The following is a 17,343-nucleotide window of genomic DNA, read 5'->3' on the forward strand; positions in this document are numbered from 1 at the left end:
GCCACTGTGCCCCATGGTATGCCTTTTGACCCCCTATGTGCCACTCTGCCTCCAGAAATGCCTTATACCCCTATATCCCATTCTGGCATTTAGGGGGTTAAAATGCATATTATGGGGCAGAGTGGCACATAGGGAGGTATAAGGCATTTCAGGAGGCAGAGTGGCATTAAGGGAGTTAAAAGGCATTGTATAGAGCACTCTGCCTCCAGAAATGCCTTATACCCCTATATGCCACTCTGCCATTTAGGGGGTTAAAAGGCATATTATGGGGCAGAGTGGCATATAGGGAGGTATAAGGCATTTCAGGAGGCAGAGTGCTCTATTAAATGCCCCCTTAACGCCACTCCAGAAATGCCCTATGCCCCCATTTAACACACACACACCCTATAACCCCATTTAACTAACACACTCTCTCTCTCTCCTCTCTCTCTCTCTCTCTCTCTCACCCCCCCCTCTCTCTCTCACCCCCCTTCCCCCGCTCTCCCCCCTCTCTTACCGGTGCTTCCAGCCGGGGCAGCGGGTTGACGTCGCCTTCTGCTGCAGCCGGAAGGAGGTGTGGCTAGCAGCAGGGGTTTGTATGCGTCCGTCGCGTATACTTTCCCCGACTCTGACAGTCGGGGAAGGTCTATGCGACGGACGCAGACAACCCCCGCTGCTAGCCACACCTCCTTCCGGCTGCAGCGGACGTTGTCTACGCGCATCGCGTAGACGTCAACCCGCTGCCCCGGCAACAAAGCAGGAAGCACCGGTAAGTGTGTGTATGGGGGGGGGGGGGGTCGGGTGAGACAGGAGGATCCAGGTCCCCTGCAGCGGTGCGGGGGATCTGGATCTTAGTCTCCTAATCAGACCTCTATTTGAGGTCTGATTAGAAGACGACCCCGATTAGAAGACGAGGGGTATTTTTCAGAGCATTTGCTCTGAAAAAAACCTCGTCTTATAATCGAGCAAATACGGTAATTGGTTAAACTCATTAGCTATCATCGCTACATAGGTGATTGCTTTTTTATATGAAAAGGAAGTAATAATACTGTTGGAATATGGCATTCCAGGCTATCATCCTATGCTCCTATGTTGTTAGGAGCTTCGTTTGTGAGTGCATTGCAACACGTTTTTGCCAATTCTGCTTATTTACAACTACATATTGTGCTAGGTTGTCGTGTTTTTTATTGTTTTTTAGGTTTTTGGACAATTTACTGGACTTATGGTGTTGTGAGATTTTATTATATTGTGATTTCACTTGTGCATTCACATATTGTGTTTTGTGAATCATTTTGCAGTTACTCACTTTTTGTATACACGTCACATGGTCATCATTTGTTGTGTCACTTTGTTTGTACTTCAGCAATTTATTCATATATATACATCACTTTTTTAATTGTCATTTTTTACTTTTTATATAGATATCTGCTTTATTTTTACATATGTACTGTACAGCCCTAGAGGATGGTTTATCTTTTCCCTTTATATAGTGTCCATAGAATGAGCGCCGTTTGGATTCCTAATTCATTTACAAAGCTAATTATGTGCATCGCTGTTGCTAAAATAGATTTTTTTTTAAATGTGAAATGCTGGGAGTTGGACCCTAATAGGGTTTAAAAAACCAAGGCTGCTAAACAAGAGTGTTTTTTTAAAGTACCAAACCCAAAGCATTTTCTAGGGTTATTTTAAACCTTTTTAACCATTTTACCACAAACAATGCAGCGTTTCAGCAGATTTCTTTCCTAGGATACATGCAAGTACACCATGTATGTGAAATATATATATACATACATACACAATATTAATATATATATATATACATATATATATAATTGCTAACAGTAATCCCACTCCTATCATGTCCAGGCAACCAGTACATGCTGAAACCTGGTTAGCTGCCCCCCTTGTGTATTGATGTTGCCAGCACAGATACAATGTTGCCCTGTAGCATGGGGTCTGCATGTCCCTTACAGCCTCCCTGTACCATGCCCTTACACATCCATGCTATCACAGACACATTTGTTTACTCATTTGTTTACTCATTCATTCCCTCATTCATTCCCTCATTCAGAGATGCTCATTCCCTCATTCACAGATACTATTCATTCACAGATACTAATTAATTCCCTTAATCACGCACAGTTAAACATTTTGACAGATCACTTAACCGGGACCAGGTCTCATTTGAGACAGATTTCTCATATTTCAATGTAACCCCTTACAACTACATATTCCCTAAAGGACATCCCTTGAAGATTTCTAAGTGGTTCATTGCAACAGCAAATCTAACTGGAGCACAAAGGTTTGAGTCTTTCTACATGTCAGGAATGTTTTAGGATAGATGCCGCACATTGGGTTAGCTGGAACAAACACACACAAAAACACACACAAACTCCCACTATTCCTGAGCACATATGTCTTAGCATTACATGCTTACAAAATATCCCCTACAAACTATATATTCCCTGAAACTGCATAACGTAAGGATTTTTAATTGGCCTGTTTGTTATAAACACACATCTAATGGAAACACAGAAAATGAAACACAGAAATTCTGCACATTTGGCTAGCTGGAACAAGAAAGAAAAATAATGTCCCACTTCTGCTTTATGTTCGTCTTTTGGCACACTATGTATGTTCACGTTACTGTTAATGTTGTACTCTCCCTTTTTAGAATATTACTATGGAACCTGCTAGTGGTCTATAAATAAAATGTATTTATAATGAAATCATGGTAAGCGACTGGCTCTTATTTTATCACACTCTAATACCCACTATTACATTTCTTTACCTATAGTACTACCACATACTCTATATAGACAAAAATATTGGGACATCTGACCGTTAGACCAACAAGGACTTTTATGACATCGCAATCTAATGACATAGACATTATTATGTAGTTAATCCCCCATTTGCAGCCATAACAGCTTCCACTCTTCTAGGAAGGCTTTCCACAAGATCCACAAGATTGAGTGTTGCTGTGGGAATTCTTGCCCATTCATCCACTGGAGCATTTGAGTGGTCAGATAATGATGTTGGACAAGACGGCCTTGGCTTGCAATCTCAGTTCCCATTCATCCCAAAGGTGTTTGAGGTCAGGGCTCAGTGCACGCCAGTCTACCCATCCAACCATGTCTTTCTGGACTTTGTCACGATCAACTCACGGGGTATAGTGGTGGTAAGTTACTTTGTGTTTATATTCAATAGGTTAATCTGTATGTTTTAAATCAGTTTATTTGTGTATGCACTCTGTATCTATCCCTGCAGGAAGTGTCATCTTCCTAGAGGACCCCTGTGGTGATTCATGGCTTTACTGAACAGGATTCTGAAATTGGTCATTTTTGTTGTTGTTGTTAAAAAAGACTCAGATTTGGTGGCAATGTAGCCACTCTGCTCAAAGCAGAACTCCAAGATTTACTTTTATTTGAACAACATCGAAAGGATTCATAAAACCTGTAATTTGGGGACCTGTATTTAAGTCTCATTTTTAACCTCTTAAGGACCAGGCTGTTTTTTTTATTTTTTGTACCCTTTGTGACAGGCTGTTTCACACTTTTATTTGAAAAAATCTTTCACTCATCTAATATAGCTAATGAAAAAAACCTGCTAACCTGAGTTCACACACATAAAGGATATTTTAATCAGGCATTTACCGGTGCTTTATGAAAATGATATCCTGAGAAATGGTGTTGAAGTAGTAGCGAAAAGAGGCTGTACACTACGTAATCAATTGTCTCCTAGTGACTTTTCAACCAGTGATAATGTACGTAGTTGGTTACATCTTAAAGGATGTTACAAATGCTCTAAACCCAGGTGCAACTTGTGTAGTTACATCAAGAAAACTAATTTGTTTAGGTCACTAAGTAATCACAAAAGCTACTCTATAAAAACTTTCATCAATTGTGATACAACGCATGTCATATGTTTAGCAACATGTACTTCATGTAATGTACAATATGTCGGGTGCACTACCCGAAAGTTTAAAAGACGTATATATGAACACATACATAATTTAGATACAGCTCTTTCTTCGCTACGATCCATGTCTGGTTTATCCAAACATTTCAGTGAAATACATAATGGTAACACAACAAATTTAGAAGTAATAGGCATAGAACGCGTTCACCCCCCTAAAAGGGGAGGAGATTGGTCCCGTGCTCTTCGCCTAAGGGGAAGCTTTTTGGATTTTATGCCTTGACACGAGATTTCCTGTGGGCATGAATTATAGAAATGACCTAGCATATATTTATTAAGCTTTATATATAATATTATTATTAAGTTGAATTTTTTTAATTTGTTATACGTACCGGAATTATCATCTGGTGTAGAATTTCCATGTGTACCATGATTTGTATCAATTGCACCCGCTCCCTTGATTTGCTTTTGATTTGATTTGTATCAATTGCACCCGCTCCCTTGATTTGGTTTGTATCAATTGCACCCACTCCCTGTGTTGACTAATTATGGGTTAACGAGGGGGCGTGAGCATAGATCAATCTCTAGACAGAGTCATTTATATATAAGGTGCAGTAGCAGCAACATACTTTTAAGCCATGATTAACCCCTTCAATCCCAGGGGTTTTTGGTACCTCAAAGCCCAGAGCAATTTTGCCATTTTTGGGGTATGTCGGTTTAGCGATGATTCTCTTTTCCTGTGAATAGTGTACCCATGTAAACTATATATTGTTTTTTCAAGGAGAGATAGAGCTTTCGTTTGATACCATAGTTGGATGATTAGCTGAAAATTTAGAATGAGAAATTTAGTAAAAACTAGCGAAGATTAGAAAAATAAACTAATTTTTTTTACATTTTCCGTCTGAATCCTCACAAAATTAGGTAAAGTGATGGAAAATCCCCTCCAAGTTTATCAATTCAGGTGTCCTGATTTCAGAAATATCTAATTTATATAGATTTTCCAGACTTTTCCCGCACCAGGGAGCATACTATTAGGTGTACAATTTTGTATAATTTTTATGCCTATGGCTTAACTGGTTTGGGGGTTGTTAACGGGGGCAGGAGGGTTATACTGGCTAGATGTTATGCTAGGGCAATGGGATGTAAGGTTTTTTTAAGAATTTTTTTATTTTCTTTTTTTATATATTTTTTTTAAAAAGAATTTTATTTAAATTTTTTTTTACATTTTTTGTATTTTTTATATATTTTTTTTTTTACACAGTAATGGTTAGAGGTCCTCCTAGGGACCTCCTGAACATGCCAGTGATGTCACAGTGACATCACAGCTCACATTATAATTTTTTTTAGTATTATTTATATTATTATTTTAATGATTTATTTAATATTATTTTTAAATGACTAACGTTTTTTTTTTTTCAGCTTTTCTGTTACAGGACGGGAGGGGGAGTGAGAGAGATGGTTTCTCACTCCCCTCCCCGCGATCCCCCTGCACCGATCACACTGTGATCTCTATGCAGGTCCTCACAGACCTGCATAGAGATCGCAGCGTCTCTGTGCCTCATCGGAGGGCAGGATATCCCCGCAGGGGATATCCTGTCCTCCGATGACCTTCCGGGTTACGTCAGCAGTGATTAAGATGGTCTAACACAATTAAGATGGTCTAACACTATCTGTTCTTCATAAAAAAAAGAAATGTTGACTCCTACAAATGGTATTATTGGATAAAATGTATTCCTTAACACTATTCCCTTATAAGCTTTCAAATTATTTCTCCACTGCATATGTCAATCTCATTTATCATTAATTAACTGGCTGAACTATTGATCTCTTATTGAATGTCGGTGCCAATTCTGCTTTTGGCAGGCTATGTATGTTCATGTTACTGGTCCTTGCTGTAATATCACTATGGAATCTGCTAGCGGTCTATAAATAAAATGAAAAATCAAATCATGCTAGGTAACTGGCTCTTATTTTAATAAATATCAAAGTCACACTGTAATGTCCACTATGGATGTTTCATTCTATCTACCTATGTAACAGACTCTGATGTAGGCTGAAGGTTTGGAGCCCTTTAGCAGAGAATAGCACTCAGAATGAACAGGTAAACAGTCCAATAGGTCAGGGGCACGCAGTACGCCACAGAAATGCTGTTTGGGGGGCAAATACGGCATGTCTTATGCTTCCAATCTGGGTGTGAAGGCTGACATGATACTAAAGGGAAGGGGGGCAATACGCAAGGGTGTGGGGACATTAACAAAGCAGTGTGGAATTTTTTTTTTTTAATTGTTGTAGCTAAGCCTGTGTGGGTGTGGGTGTCAGTGTGGCAGAGCCTGTCCTGGTGTGTGTCTGGGTGTCGGTGTGGCAGAGCCTGTCTTGGTGTATGTTTGGGTGTTGGTGTGGCAGAGCCTGGCCTGGTGTGTGTGTGTTTGGGTGCCGGTGTGGCAGAGCCTGTCCTGGTGTGTGTGTGTTTGGGCGTCGGTGTGGCAAAGCCCGTCCTGATGTGAGTGCTGGGTGTCTGCGTGACACAGCCTTTCCCGGTGTGTGTGTGTTTGGATGTCGATGTGGGAGAGCATGTCCTGGTGTGTGTGTGTTTGGGTGTCGGTGTGGGACAGCCTGTCCTGGTATGTATGTTTGGTTGTCATTGTGGCAGAGCCTGTCCTGGTGTGTGTTTGGGTGGTGGTGTGGCAGAGACTGTCCAGGCTTGTGTTTGGGTGGCGGTGTGGCAGAGTCTGTCCTGGTGTCGGTGTGGCACAGCCTGTCCTGGTGTGAGTGCTGGTTGTAGGAGTAAATTGTGGCTTGATGTGTATGACTTCTTTTAGTGTACCGATGTACTTCCAATCCCCTTTACATAAGATTCTATCATATATTATCTGCCGAGCACTGATGTCATCTTTATCCAGTTCGCATGAAAATTAATTTCTCCCTTTGAAATCACTTTGTTTTCAGTAATTTATTTAAATGGTAATTTAAACTACTTTAGAAACAATCTCATTGTCCTTGTGATGATTCCAAAGCCCATGAAATACTTACAGCATCAGGTCTAAGCTCATCCTTGTGGAAGAAACCTCCAGTCATCATTTTCTTGCTGAATGTAACAACATCAGCTGGGTCATCCATTCCCCAATGTTCATGTGCCCAAAATTTTCCAGTAGCTCCTCCTCCTGTCTGTACCTCATCCACCAAAAATGCACAGCCATGCTATATGAGAAAAGAAATTCTATGCTATTAAGTCACAAAAACAAACCTGGTATATTGAAAAACCATTCTTGGAATGCATTACATGTAAGTTCTCTCAAATTAACCCTTATTTATAAGGATTTTAACTGAAACATTTCTGCTACAACATCCATTATGTACAGATACCCAGATCTCATTGTAGCAAAACATTGAAAACAGTTCAAGCACATTTACCTATCAATCTGCTGTGTATCGATCTGCTGTGATTATTTACACACACACATCAGCAAAAAAAACAAAAATTTCTTTTGGAAACGGGTCCCCATGGGTATCTATGTTTCTAGACAGAAATGGAATTCTCCTTGATTTTCGCCCTTCATTTTACTTAAGTCATGTGGGGAGATACAGATACCTACCCATTCTAGTGAAACTTAGGTCTATATAATTTTATATCAACAGAGGAAATAAAGGAACATGGAGTGAACTTCTAAAAATCCAAAAGTAAGGATAAAATGTAGACTAATGCTGTTATACTTCTTTATGCCTGAATTTAATAGAATACAAAGGGTTCTCTAGCTATTTACGGTTTGCAATATGGACACTTAAGAAGTATTAATAAATCCATTAAGCTTCTCTTATCTGCCCCACCAAAGAACATTTTCTGTACTACACTACTGAATTGACACTTGCAGTATGGTATGGTAATGTAGAAATATAGAATGTGTCGGCAGTTAAGAACCACTTGCCCCATCTAGTCTGCCCAGTTTCTGAATACTTTTCTTAATATATGGCCTTATGCCTATCCCATGCATGCTTGAACATCTTAACGGTATTAACACCTACCACTTCTGCTGGAAGGCTATTCCATGCATCCACTACCCTTTCAGTAAAGTAATTATTACTTGTAAACCTTTGTCACTCTAGTATAAGACTCTGTCCTCTTGCTGTGGTTTATGTACTTAAATGTTTCTATCATACCCCCCTGTCACATCTTTCTTCCCAGCTATTTATGCTAAGATTATTTAACATTTTCTGGTATGTTTTATACTGCAATTAATGAACCAGTTTATTAGCTCTCCTCTGAGCTCTCTCTAAAATATATCCTTCTGGAGATTAGGTCTCCAGTACTGGATGCAATACTCCAAGTGAGGTCTTACCAGTGCTCTGTACAACAGAACAAGCACTTCCCTCTTTCTACTGCTAATATCTCTCCCTATACATCATTCTATGTCCCCAACTAATGTAATTATTTATGTTGCATGTCATTCTGTCCTTCCTCCGGATATTGTGTTGCAGGATTTGATCTAATTACTTCCTTCCTGACATGGTAATTAGATCATGTGATATTTGTCTTGCCCCTTTTCTTACTTGTATATATAGCTCTGTATTTAGTTTAAATAAAGGAGTCCTGTTTTCACCTCAACATGAGTGTTGTCTGCTATGATCTTTTATTGTCCTTTTCAGGACAATAGCCACGCTATGTAGCTAAGCGTCGGATAGCCACAGTGCCAACGCAGCTCTGGTGCAGCGACATCCCCCCTTCTATCTACAACGCTGGTTCTGCCTGGCGCTGAAGGGGTTAATTGTTGGTGTCCTGGCAGGAGGAAGCAACGTTTGGCGGGAGTAAATGAGTTCCGCAACATCTCCTGAGTACAATGATACCAGCCATAAATTGTGTGGGTTGTTTAAGGGCTAAAAGGCCACGTTTCAGAGGTGTACATTTTTTTATTATTATTATTTGGTCAGTCTGTGCCAATCTCCTATTTGGAAAAAACTTAAAAAAATTGATTTTCATGTTTGCCAATTTTCTGCTATTGGTGGTAGAGTAATAGCAAATTATTCCCCTCCTGTCTTTATTAAAATTTAGATTATATATGCACCAATGTTATTATAATCTCTAATTGTTAGACTCATTAGTCTTTTGTCCAAACTGAGGTTCCTTTCCTTCACTTTCCTTAAAAGTGAACACAAATATTTGTTGAAGCAGTCAGACCTTTAACTTCTACATACCTTCCGCCTTTTGTTTTTAATCTAATCCTAGTTCTACTTTCCTTTTTTTCCCATTATGTATCAAATATTTTATCTCCCTTTTTTTTTTTTTACCGACTGAGCTGTCTGTGGGTGTGCTTTGGAAGCTCTTATAAATTGCCTTGCCTCTTTTTGGCAAATCCTACAGTTTTACCTATCTTACATAGTTACATAGGCTGAAAAAAGACATGCGTCCATCAAGTTCAGCCTTTCCTATATCTGTTAATTTATTGCTGTTTGATCCAAAAGAAGGCAAAAAACCCCGGCTTCGCTCTTTCCAATTTTGCACTAACCAGGGAAAAAAATTCCTTCTTGACCCCAAAATGGCAGTCAGATTTCTCCTTGGATCAATAAGCTGCTTCCCTATAATTAAAGATTATATCCCCGAATATTATGTTTTTCCAGGTATCCATCCATTTGCAGTTTAAACGTCTGTACAGACTCTGATAAAACTACCTCTGCAGGCAGAGAATTCCACATCCTTATTGTCCTTACTGTAAAAAACCCTTTCCTCTGCTTTAGTCTAAATCTCCTTTCTTCCAGTCTAAATGCATGACCACGTGTCCTATGCATGGTCCTGTTTATGAACAGATTTCCACACAATGGTTTGTATTGGCCCCGAATATATTTATATAACGTTATCATATCCCCTCTGAGGCGACGTTTTTCTAAACTAAACAGATTTAAATTAGTTAACCTTTCTTCATAACTATAGTGCTCCATTCCTTTTATTAATTTTGTAGCCCGCCTCTACACCCTTTCTAGTGCTATGATATTCTTCTTTAGAAAAGGTGCCCAAAATTGCACAGCATACTCAAGGTGCGGCCTTACCATTGATTTATACAGAGGCAAAATTATATCTTTATTCCGCGACTTGATGCCCCTTTTTATACACGACAATACCTTACTGGCCTTAGCAACCGCAGACTGACACTGCACATTGTTGCCTAGTTTGTTGTCTATAACAATTCCCAAATCCTTCTCATTTGTCATTACCCCTAATTCACTACCGTTTAGGGTGTAGGCTGCTTGTGCATTCGCTACCCCGAAGTGCATAACTTTACATTTATCTACATTGAATTTCATCTGCCATTTGAGTGCCCAGTCCCCCAGTCTATCTAGATCCCTCTGCAGCACAGTAATATCCTGCTCGCCCTGTATAACTTTACCTAGTTTTGTGTCATCTGCAAACACAGAAACATGACTTTCAATGCCTCCTGCCAGGTCATTTATAAATATGTTGAATAAAATTGGTCCCAGAACAGAACCCTGAGGGACACCACTTACCACTTTTGACCAGCTTGAAAATTTACCATTTATAACAACTCTCTGTTCTCTACCTCTAAGCCAATGTTCTACCCAAGAACAAGAATTTGCATCTAGGCCAATTTCTTTCAGTTTGAATACTAACCTATTGTGTGGAACCGTGTCAAACGCCTTGGCAAAATCCAAGTAGATTACATCCACTGCAACACCCTGATCTACACTTCTACTTACTTCTTCGTAGAATGCAATTAAATTAGTTTGACATGACCTATGTTTCATAAACCAATGCTGATTTATGCTAATACTATTCTTCCCAAGGAATTCTTGAATATTATCCCTAAACAGCCCTTCAAATACTTTCCCAGCAATATATATACAAACCAAAGGGAGCAGCTGCACACTCAGAAATATTGTAAATATACACAGGCTTTTATATGCCCAGGTGCTCCAAAAATAGCCAGATATACATAACTTGTAGTAAAGTGCATTAAACACTAGTTTATTTCAGTCAGCACGGTCAACGTTTTGGACCACCTCCGGTCCTTTCTCAAGACAAGTGCTGTGTGGCAAAGTGAAACAATTTATGCAGTGCAATAATTAATGTGATAAACAACAGGAGTGGTTTACCCCACCTCTCAAACGATCATCATGTGGGAATGAAGAATGGAATCACCAGAATAGCATGTGCATATCCCCAGTTAAACATAATGTGTACCTAATAAAACATCCCCCATGCAACAAGCGGAACCTAGAACCGTTCCGTTGAATACATTGAATTCTCTTGGTCATGTGAAATGATATAAATAAAAGAGAAACTTCTCAGTGAAATAGCAATTAACCCCTTAATGACAAAGCCCGCACATACACGGGCTCAAAATGCATTGTTCCCAATGGTCTTCGGGACCGCCCATTGTCCCCAAGGGGTTAAATAGTGCATATGGAATGAAAATGTGTACGTTTAAAAAATACATAGTACCATACCACAAGAATCTATAATAGACAAAATTTAGTAAAGGCAGAGAATTCTGCAGACTGCAAAGAGATATCATGCATGCAATGAATAAAAACAGAACATATTGGGATTTCATAAATGCAGCAAACATAAGTCCATAAAAGAGTTATGCTCCATTTCAACGAATATCCAAAAATGAGGAAAAAGAAACATTTTCATTTAGTCCCATTGGTGTGAGGGTATTAAGAGTCTTAATCCAAAAGGTCTCGCGTTGAAGCAATAACCTGGCCCTATCACCTCCTCTTCTCAAGGGGGGGGACCATATTAATGGCTACAAAGCGTAAAGAGTTCAAGTGATGTTTCTCGCTCAAAAAATGTTTAGCCACTGGCTTATCAGTTGTTCCATCTCGGTACGCTGTATTGATAGCTGACCGGTGTCCCCGGATTCTGTCCCGTAATGTCAAGTCCGTTTTTCCAATGTAACAGAGGCCACACGGGCATGTGATTTTATATACAACAAACTCTGATTTACAGGTGATATAATGATTAATGTCAAACTGCTTATTTGTATGTGGATGTTGAAATGATTTCGTTTGAATCATGTGGCCGCAGGTAACGCAGCCACTGCATTTATAGCATCCTTTTCGAGCCGGAAGTTTAGCCAACCAATTAGTATCATAACAGTGAATAGGATCAGAGGAAACTACTATATCTCTAATGCTTCTGCCTTTTGAATAGCTAATTATCGGTCGCTTTTTGAATGATAAAGGAAGGCTTCTATCGTTTATTACCAGATTCCAGTTGGTTCTAATACCATCTGAGATATCTTTTGAAGCCATAGTGTATCGCATATTGTACGACAGTCTGTCAGAGCTTTTTTGTCTGATAATTTGAGTAGAGATATTGTTCTGGCCCATCGTCTTTCTAGCTCTAGATAAACATTTTCTTATTAAATTCTGCTCATATCCACGATGTAGAAATTTGCTCTCCATCTCCCTTAATTGTTGTTCCGTGTTATCGGTATTAGAATTATTTCGCAATACCCGCAGGAATTGTGCATAAGGGATGGCTTTAAACACATGAGGAGGATGGCAGCTTTGTCTGTGGAGTAATGTGTTTCGATCAGTAGGTTTTTTAAATAATTAAAAATGTAGTTGACGTTCAGAGATGGAGATCCTCAAATCAAGAAAATTAATAAAATCCATATTGCATTCTGATGTCATCAGAATAGGCGTGGGCAGTGCATTGATTTGGTCCACGGTCTCCAGAAATGACTGTTTAGTGCCCTTCCAAATTATTAGGCAGTCATCGATGTAGCGTTTGTATAGTAAGGCTTGGTCACCCAAGATATCCATCAAGTAGTCTTCTTCAAAACGGTACATATATGCATTGGCATAAGAGGGTGCCATAGATGCCCCCATAGCTGTTCCAGTGATTCCAGTCTTCATTCCCACATGATGATCGTTTGAGAGGTGGGGTAAACCACTCCTGTTGTTTATCACATTAATTATTGCACTGCATAAATTGTTTCACTTTGCCACACAGCACTTGTCTTGAGAAAGGACCGGAGGTGGTCCAAAACGTTGACCGTGCTGACTGAAATAAACTAGTGTTTAATACACTTTACTACAAAGACCCGTGAGTGCCCATTTTTCGGGACATACTAAAACGAATGACAAAATGGAATGCCCATAGACTTTAATGGGGAGGAATGGCCATAGACTATAATGGGGAGGAATGCCCATAGACTATAATGGAAGGGAAAAGAATGATTGATTTTGAAATAAAAGCTTAAGAAATAGCATTTAGATCTTTGGCACACATACTCCCCTAGCACACACATGTGATCTAAAACTCAGATTACGTTGGATTATAGCTGTTTTCTATGGAATGACAGGTGAATGACAGTTTTGAGGGAATGCCCATAGGATATAATGGGAGAAAAATCAAACCTTTTTTTCAGACAAAACCCTCTAAAAAATCATATAGATCTTTGGCACATATACTCTCCTAGTACAGATACATGATCTAAAATTCCTATTAAGTGGGATTATAGCTGTTTTCTATGGAATGACAGGTGAATGACAGTATTGATGGAATGCCCATAGGATATAATGGGAGAAAAATCAAACCTGTTTTTCAGACAAAACCCTCTGAACTATCATATAGATCTCTGGCACATATACTCTCCTAGTACAGATACATGATCTAAAACTCATATTATGTGGGATTATAGCTGTTTTCTATGGAATGACAGGTGAATGACAGTATTGATGGAATGCCCATAGGATATAATGGGAGAAAAATCAAACCTTTTTTTCAGACAAAACCCTCTGAAAAATCATATAGATCTTTGGCACATATACTCTCCTAGTACAGATACATGATCTAAAACTCATATTAAGTGGGTTTATAGCTGTTTTCTATGGAATGACAGGTGAATGACAGTATTGATGGAATGCCCATAGGATATAATGGGAGAAAAATCAAACCTGTTTTTCAGACAAAACCCTCTGAAATATCATATAGATCTTTGGCACATATACTCCCCTAGTACAGAGACAGGATCTAAAACTCATATTATGTGGGATTATAGCTGTTTTCTATGGAATGACAGGTGAATGACAGTTTTGAGTGAATGCCCATAGGATATAATGGGATAAAAATTAAACTTGTTTTTTAGAGAAAACCCTCTGACATGTCATATAGATCTTTGTCATGTATACTCCTCTAGTACAGTTATAGGTTCCAAACCTCATATTAAGTGGAATTATAGCTGTTTTCTATGGAATGACAGGTGAATGACGGTATTGATGGAATGCCCATAGGATATAATGGGAGAAAAATCAAACCTGTTTTTCAGACAAAACCCTCTGAAATATCATATAGATCTTTGGCACATATACTCCCCTAGTACAGAGACAGGATCTAAAACTCATATTATGTGGGATTATAGCTGTTTTCTATGGAATGACAGGTGAATGACGGTATTGATGGAATGCCCATAGGATATAATAGGAGAAAAATCGAACCTGTTTTTCAGACAAAACCCTCAGACATATCATATAGATCTTTGTCATGTATACTCCCCTAGTACAGTTATAGGTTCCAAACCTCATATTAAGTGGAATTATAGCTGTTTTCTATGGAATGACAGGTGAATGACAGTATTGATGGAATGCCCATAGGATATAATGGGAGAAAAATCAAACCTGTTTTTCAGACAAAACCCTCAGACATATCATATAGATCTTTGTCATGTATACTCCCCTGGTACAGAGACAGGATCTAAAACTCATATTATGTGGGATTATAGCTGTTTTCTATGGAATGACAGGTGAATGACGGTATTGATGGAATGCCCATAGGATATAATGGGAGAAAAATCAAACTTGTTTTTTAGAGAAAACCCTCTGAACTATCATATAGATCTTTGGCACATATACTCCCCTAGTACAGAGACAGGATCTAAAACCCATATTATGTGGGATTATAGCTGTGTTCTATGGAATGACAGGTGAATGACAGTATTGCTGGAATGCCCATAGGATATAATGGGAGAAAAATCAAACCTGTTTTTCAGACAAAACCCTCTGAACTATCATATAGATCTCTGGCACATATACTCTCCTAGTACAGATACATGATCTAAAACTCATATTATGTGGGATTATAGCTGTTTTCTATGGAATGACAGGTGAATGACAGTATTGATGGAATGCCCATAGGATATAATGGGAGAAAAATCAAACCTTTTTTTCAGACAAAACCCTCTGAAAAATCATATAGATCTTTGGCACATATACTCTCCTAGTACAGATACATGATCTAAAACTCATATTAAGTGGGTTTATAGCTGTTTTCTATGGAATGACAGGTGAATGACAGTATTGATGGAATGCCCATAGGATATAATGGGAGAAAAATCAAACCTGTTTTTCAGACAAAACCCTCTGAAATATCATATAGATCTTTGGCACATATACTCCCCTAGTACAGAGACAGGATCTAAAACTCATATTATGTGGGATTATAGCTGTTTTCTATGGAATGACAGGTGAATGACAGTTTTGAGTGAATGCCCATAGGATATAATGGGATAAAAATTAAACTTGTTTTTTAGAGAAAACCCTCTGACATGTCATATAGATCTTTGTCATGTATACTCCTCTAGTACAGTTATAGGTTCCAAACCTCATATTAAGTGGAATTATAGCTGTTTTCTATGGAATGACAGGTGAATGACGGTATTGATGGAATGCCCATAGGATATAATGGGAGAAAAATCAAACCTGTTTTTCAGACAAAACCCTCTGAAATATCATATAGATCTTTGGCACATATACTCCCCTAGTACAGAGACAGGATCTAAAACTCATATTATGTGGGATTATAGCTGTTTTCTATGGAATGACAGGTGAATGACGGTATTGATGGAATGCCCATAGGATATAATAGGAGAAAAATCGAACCTGTTTTTCAGACAAAACCCTCAGACATATCATATAGATCTTTGTCATGTATACTCCCCTAGTACAGTTATAGGTTCCAAACCTCATATTAAGTGGAATTATAGCTGTTTTCTATGGAATGACAGGTGAATGACAGTATTGATGGAATGCCCATAGGATATAATGGGAGAAAAATCAAACCTGTTTTTCAGACAAAACCCTCAGACATATCATATAGATCTTTGTCATGTATACTCCCCTGGTACAGAGACAGGATCTAAAACTCATATTATGTGGGATTATAGCTGTTTTCTATGGAATGACAGGTGAATGACAGTATTGTTGGAATGCCCATAGGATATAATGGGAAAAAAATCAAACTTGTTTTTTAGAGAAAACCCTCTGAACTATCATATAGATCTTTGGCACATATACTCCCCTAGTACAGAGACAGGATCTAAAACTCATATTATGTGGGATTATAGCTGTGTTCTATGGAATGACAGGTGAATGACAGTATTGTTGGAATGCCCATAGGATATAATGGGAGAAAAATCAAACCTGTTTTTCAGACAAAACCCTCTGAAATATCATATCGATTTTTGGCACACACTCCTCTAGTACAGGTATAGGTTCTAAACCTCATATTAAGTGGAATTATAGCTGTGTTCTATGGAATGACAGGTGAATGACGGTATTGATGGAATGCCCATAGGATATAATGGGAGAAGAATGTAACTTGTTTTTTAGAGAAAACCCTCTGACATATCATATAGATCTTTGTCATGTATACTCCCCTAGTACAGGTATAGGTTCCAAACTTCATATTAAGTGGAATTATAGCTGTTTTCTATGGAATGACAGGTGAATGACGGTATTGATGGAATGCCCATAGGATATAATGGGAGAAAAATCAAACTTGTTTTTTTTAGAGAAAACCCTCTGACATATCATATAGATCTTTGTCATGTATACTCCCCTAGTACAGTTATAGGTTCCAAACCTCATATTAAGTGGAATTATAGCTGTTTTCTATGGAATGACAAGTGAATGGCAGTATTGATGGAATGCCCATAGGATATAATAGGAGAAAAATCAAACCTGTTTTTCAGACAGAACCCTCAGACATATCATATAGATCTGTGTCATGTATACTCCCCTAGTACAGTTATAGGTTCCAAACCTCATATTAAGTGGAATTATAGCAGTTTTCTATGGAATGACAGGTGAATGACAGTATTGATGGAATGCCCATAGGATATAATGGGAGAAAAATCAAACCTGTTTTTCAGACAAAACCCTCTGAAATATCATATAGATCTTTGGCACATATACTCCCCTAGTACAGAGACAGGATCTAAAACTCATATTATGTGGGATTACAGCTGTTCTCTATGGAAAGACAGGTGAATGGCAGTATTGATGGAATGCCCATAGGACAGGGGTGGGCAATTAATTTTCCCATGGGGCCACATGAGAAATTGGAATGGTTTTAGAGGGCCAGACCTCTACAAACTACAAACTCCGAAGCCTTGTCCATTTTGTTAACTTATGTGCTGTTTAATAAAGTTA

At 38.6% G+C, this 17,343-nt stretch overlaps 1 protein-coding gene across 2 annotated transcripts in view; it reads right to left on the bottom strand.

Annotated features, from left to right (window-relative positions):
* The window catches only part of ABAT (4-aminobutyrate aminotransferase), a 335,639-nt gene that overhangs the window by 48,120 nt on the left and 270,176 nt on the right, over positions 1-17,343 (bottom strand). For both annotated transcript variants that reach the window (XM_053472272.1, XM_053472273.1), the window contains exon 13: positions 6,928-7,095. In XM_053472272.1, coding sequence (XP_053328247.1) covers positions 6,928-7,095 — 168 coding nt within the window. The remainder of the gene's footprint in view (positions 1-6,927; positions 7,096-17,343) is intronic.

Source organism: Spea bombifrons, chromosome 7, assembly GCF_027358695.1.
Source record: "Spea bombifrons isolate aSpeBom1 chromosome 7, aSpeBom1.2.pri, whole genome shotgun sequence".
NCBI lineage: Eukaryota > Metazoa > Chordata > Amphibia > Anura > Pelobatidae > Spea > Spea bombifrons.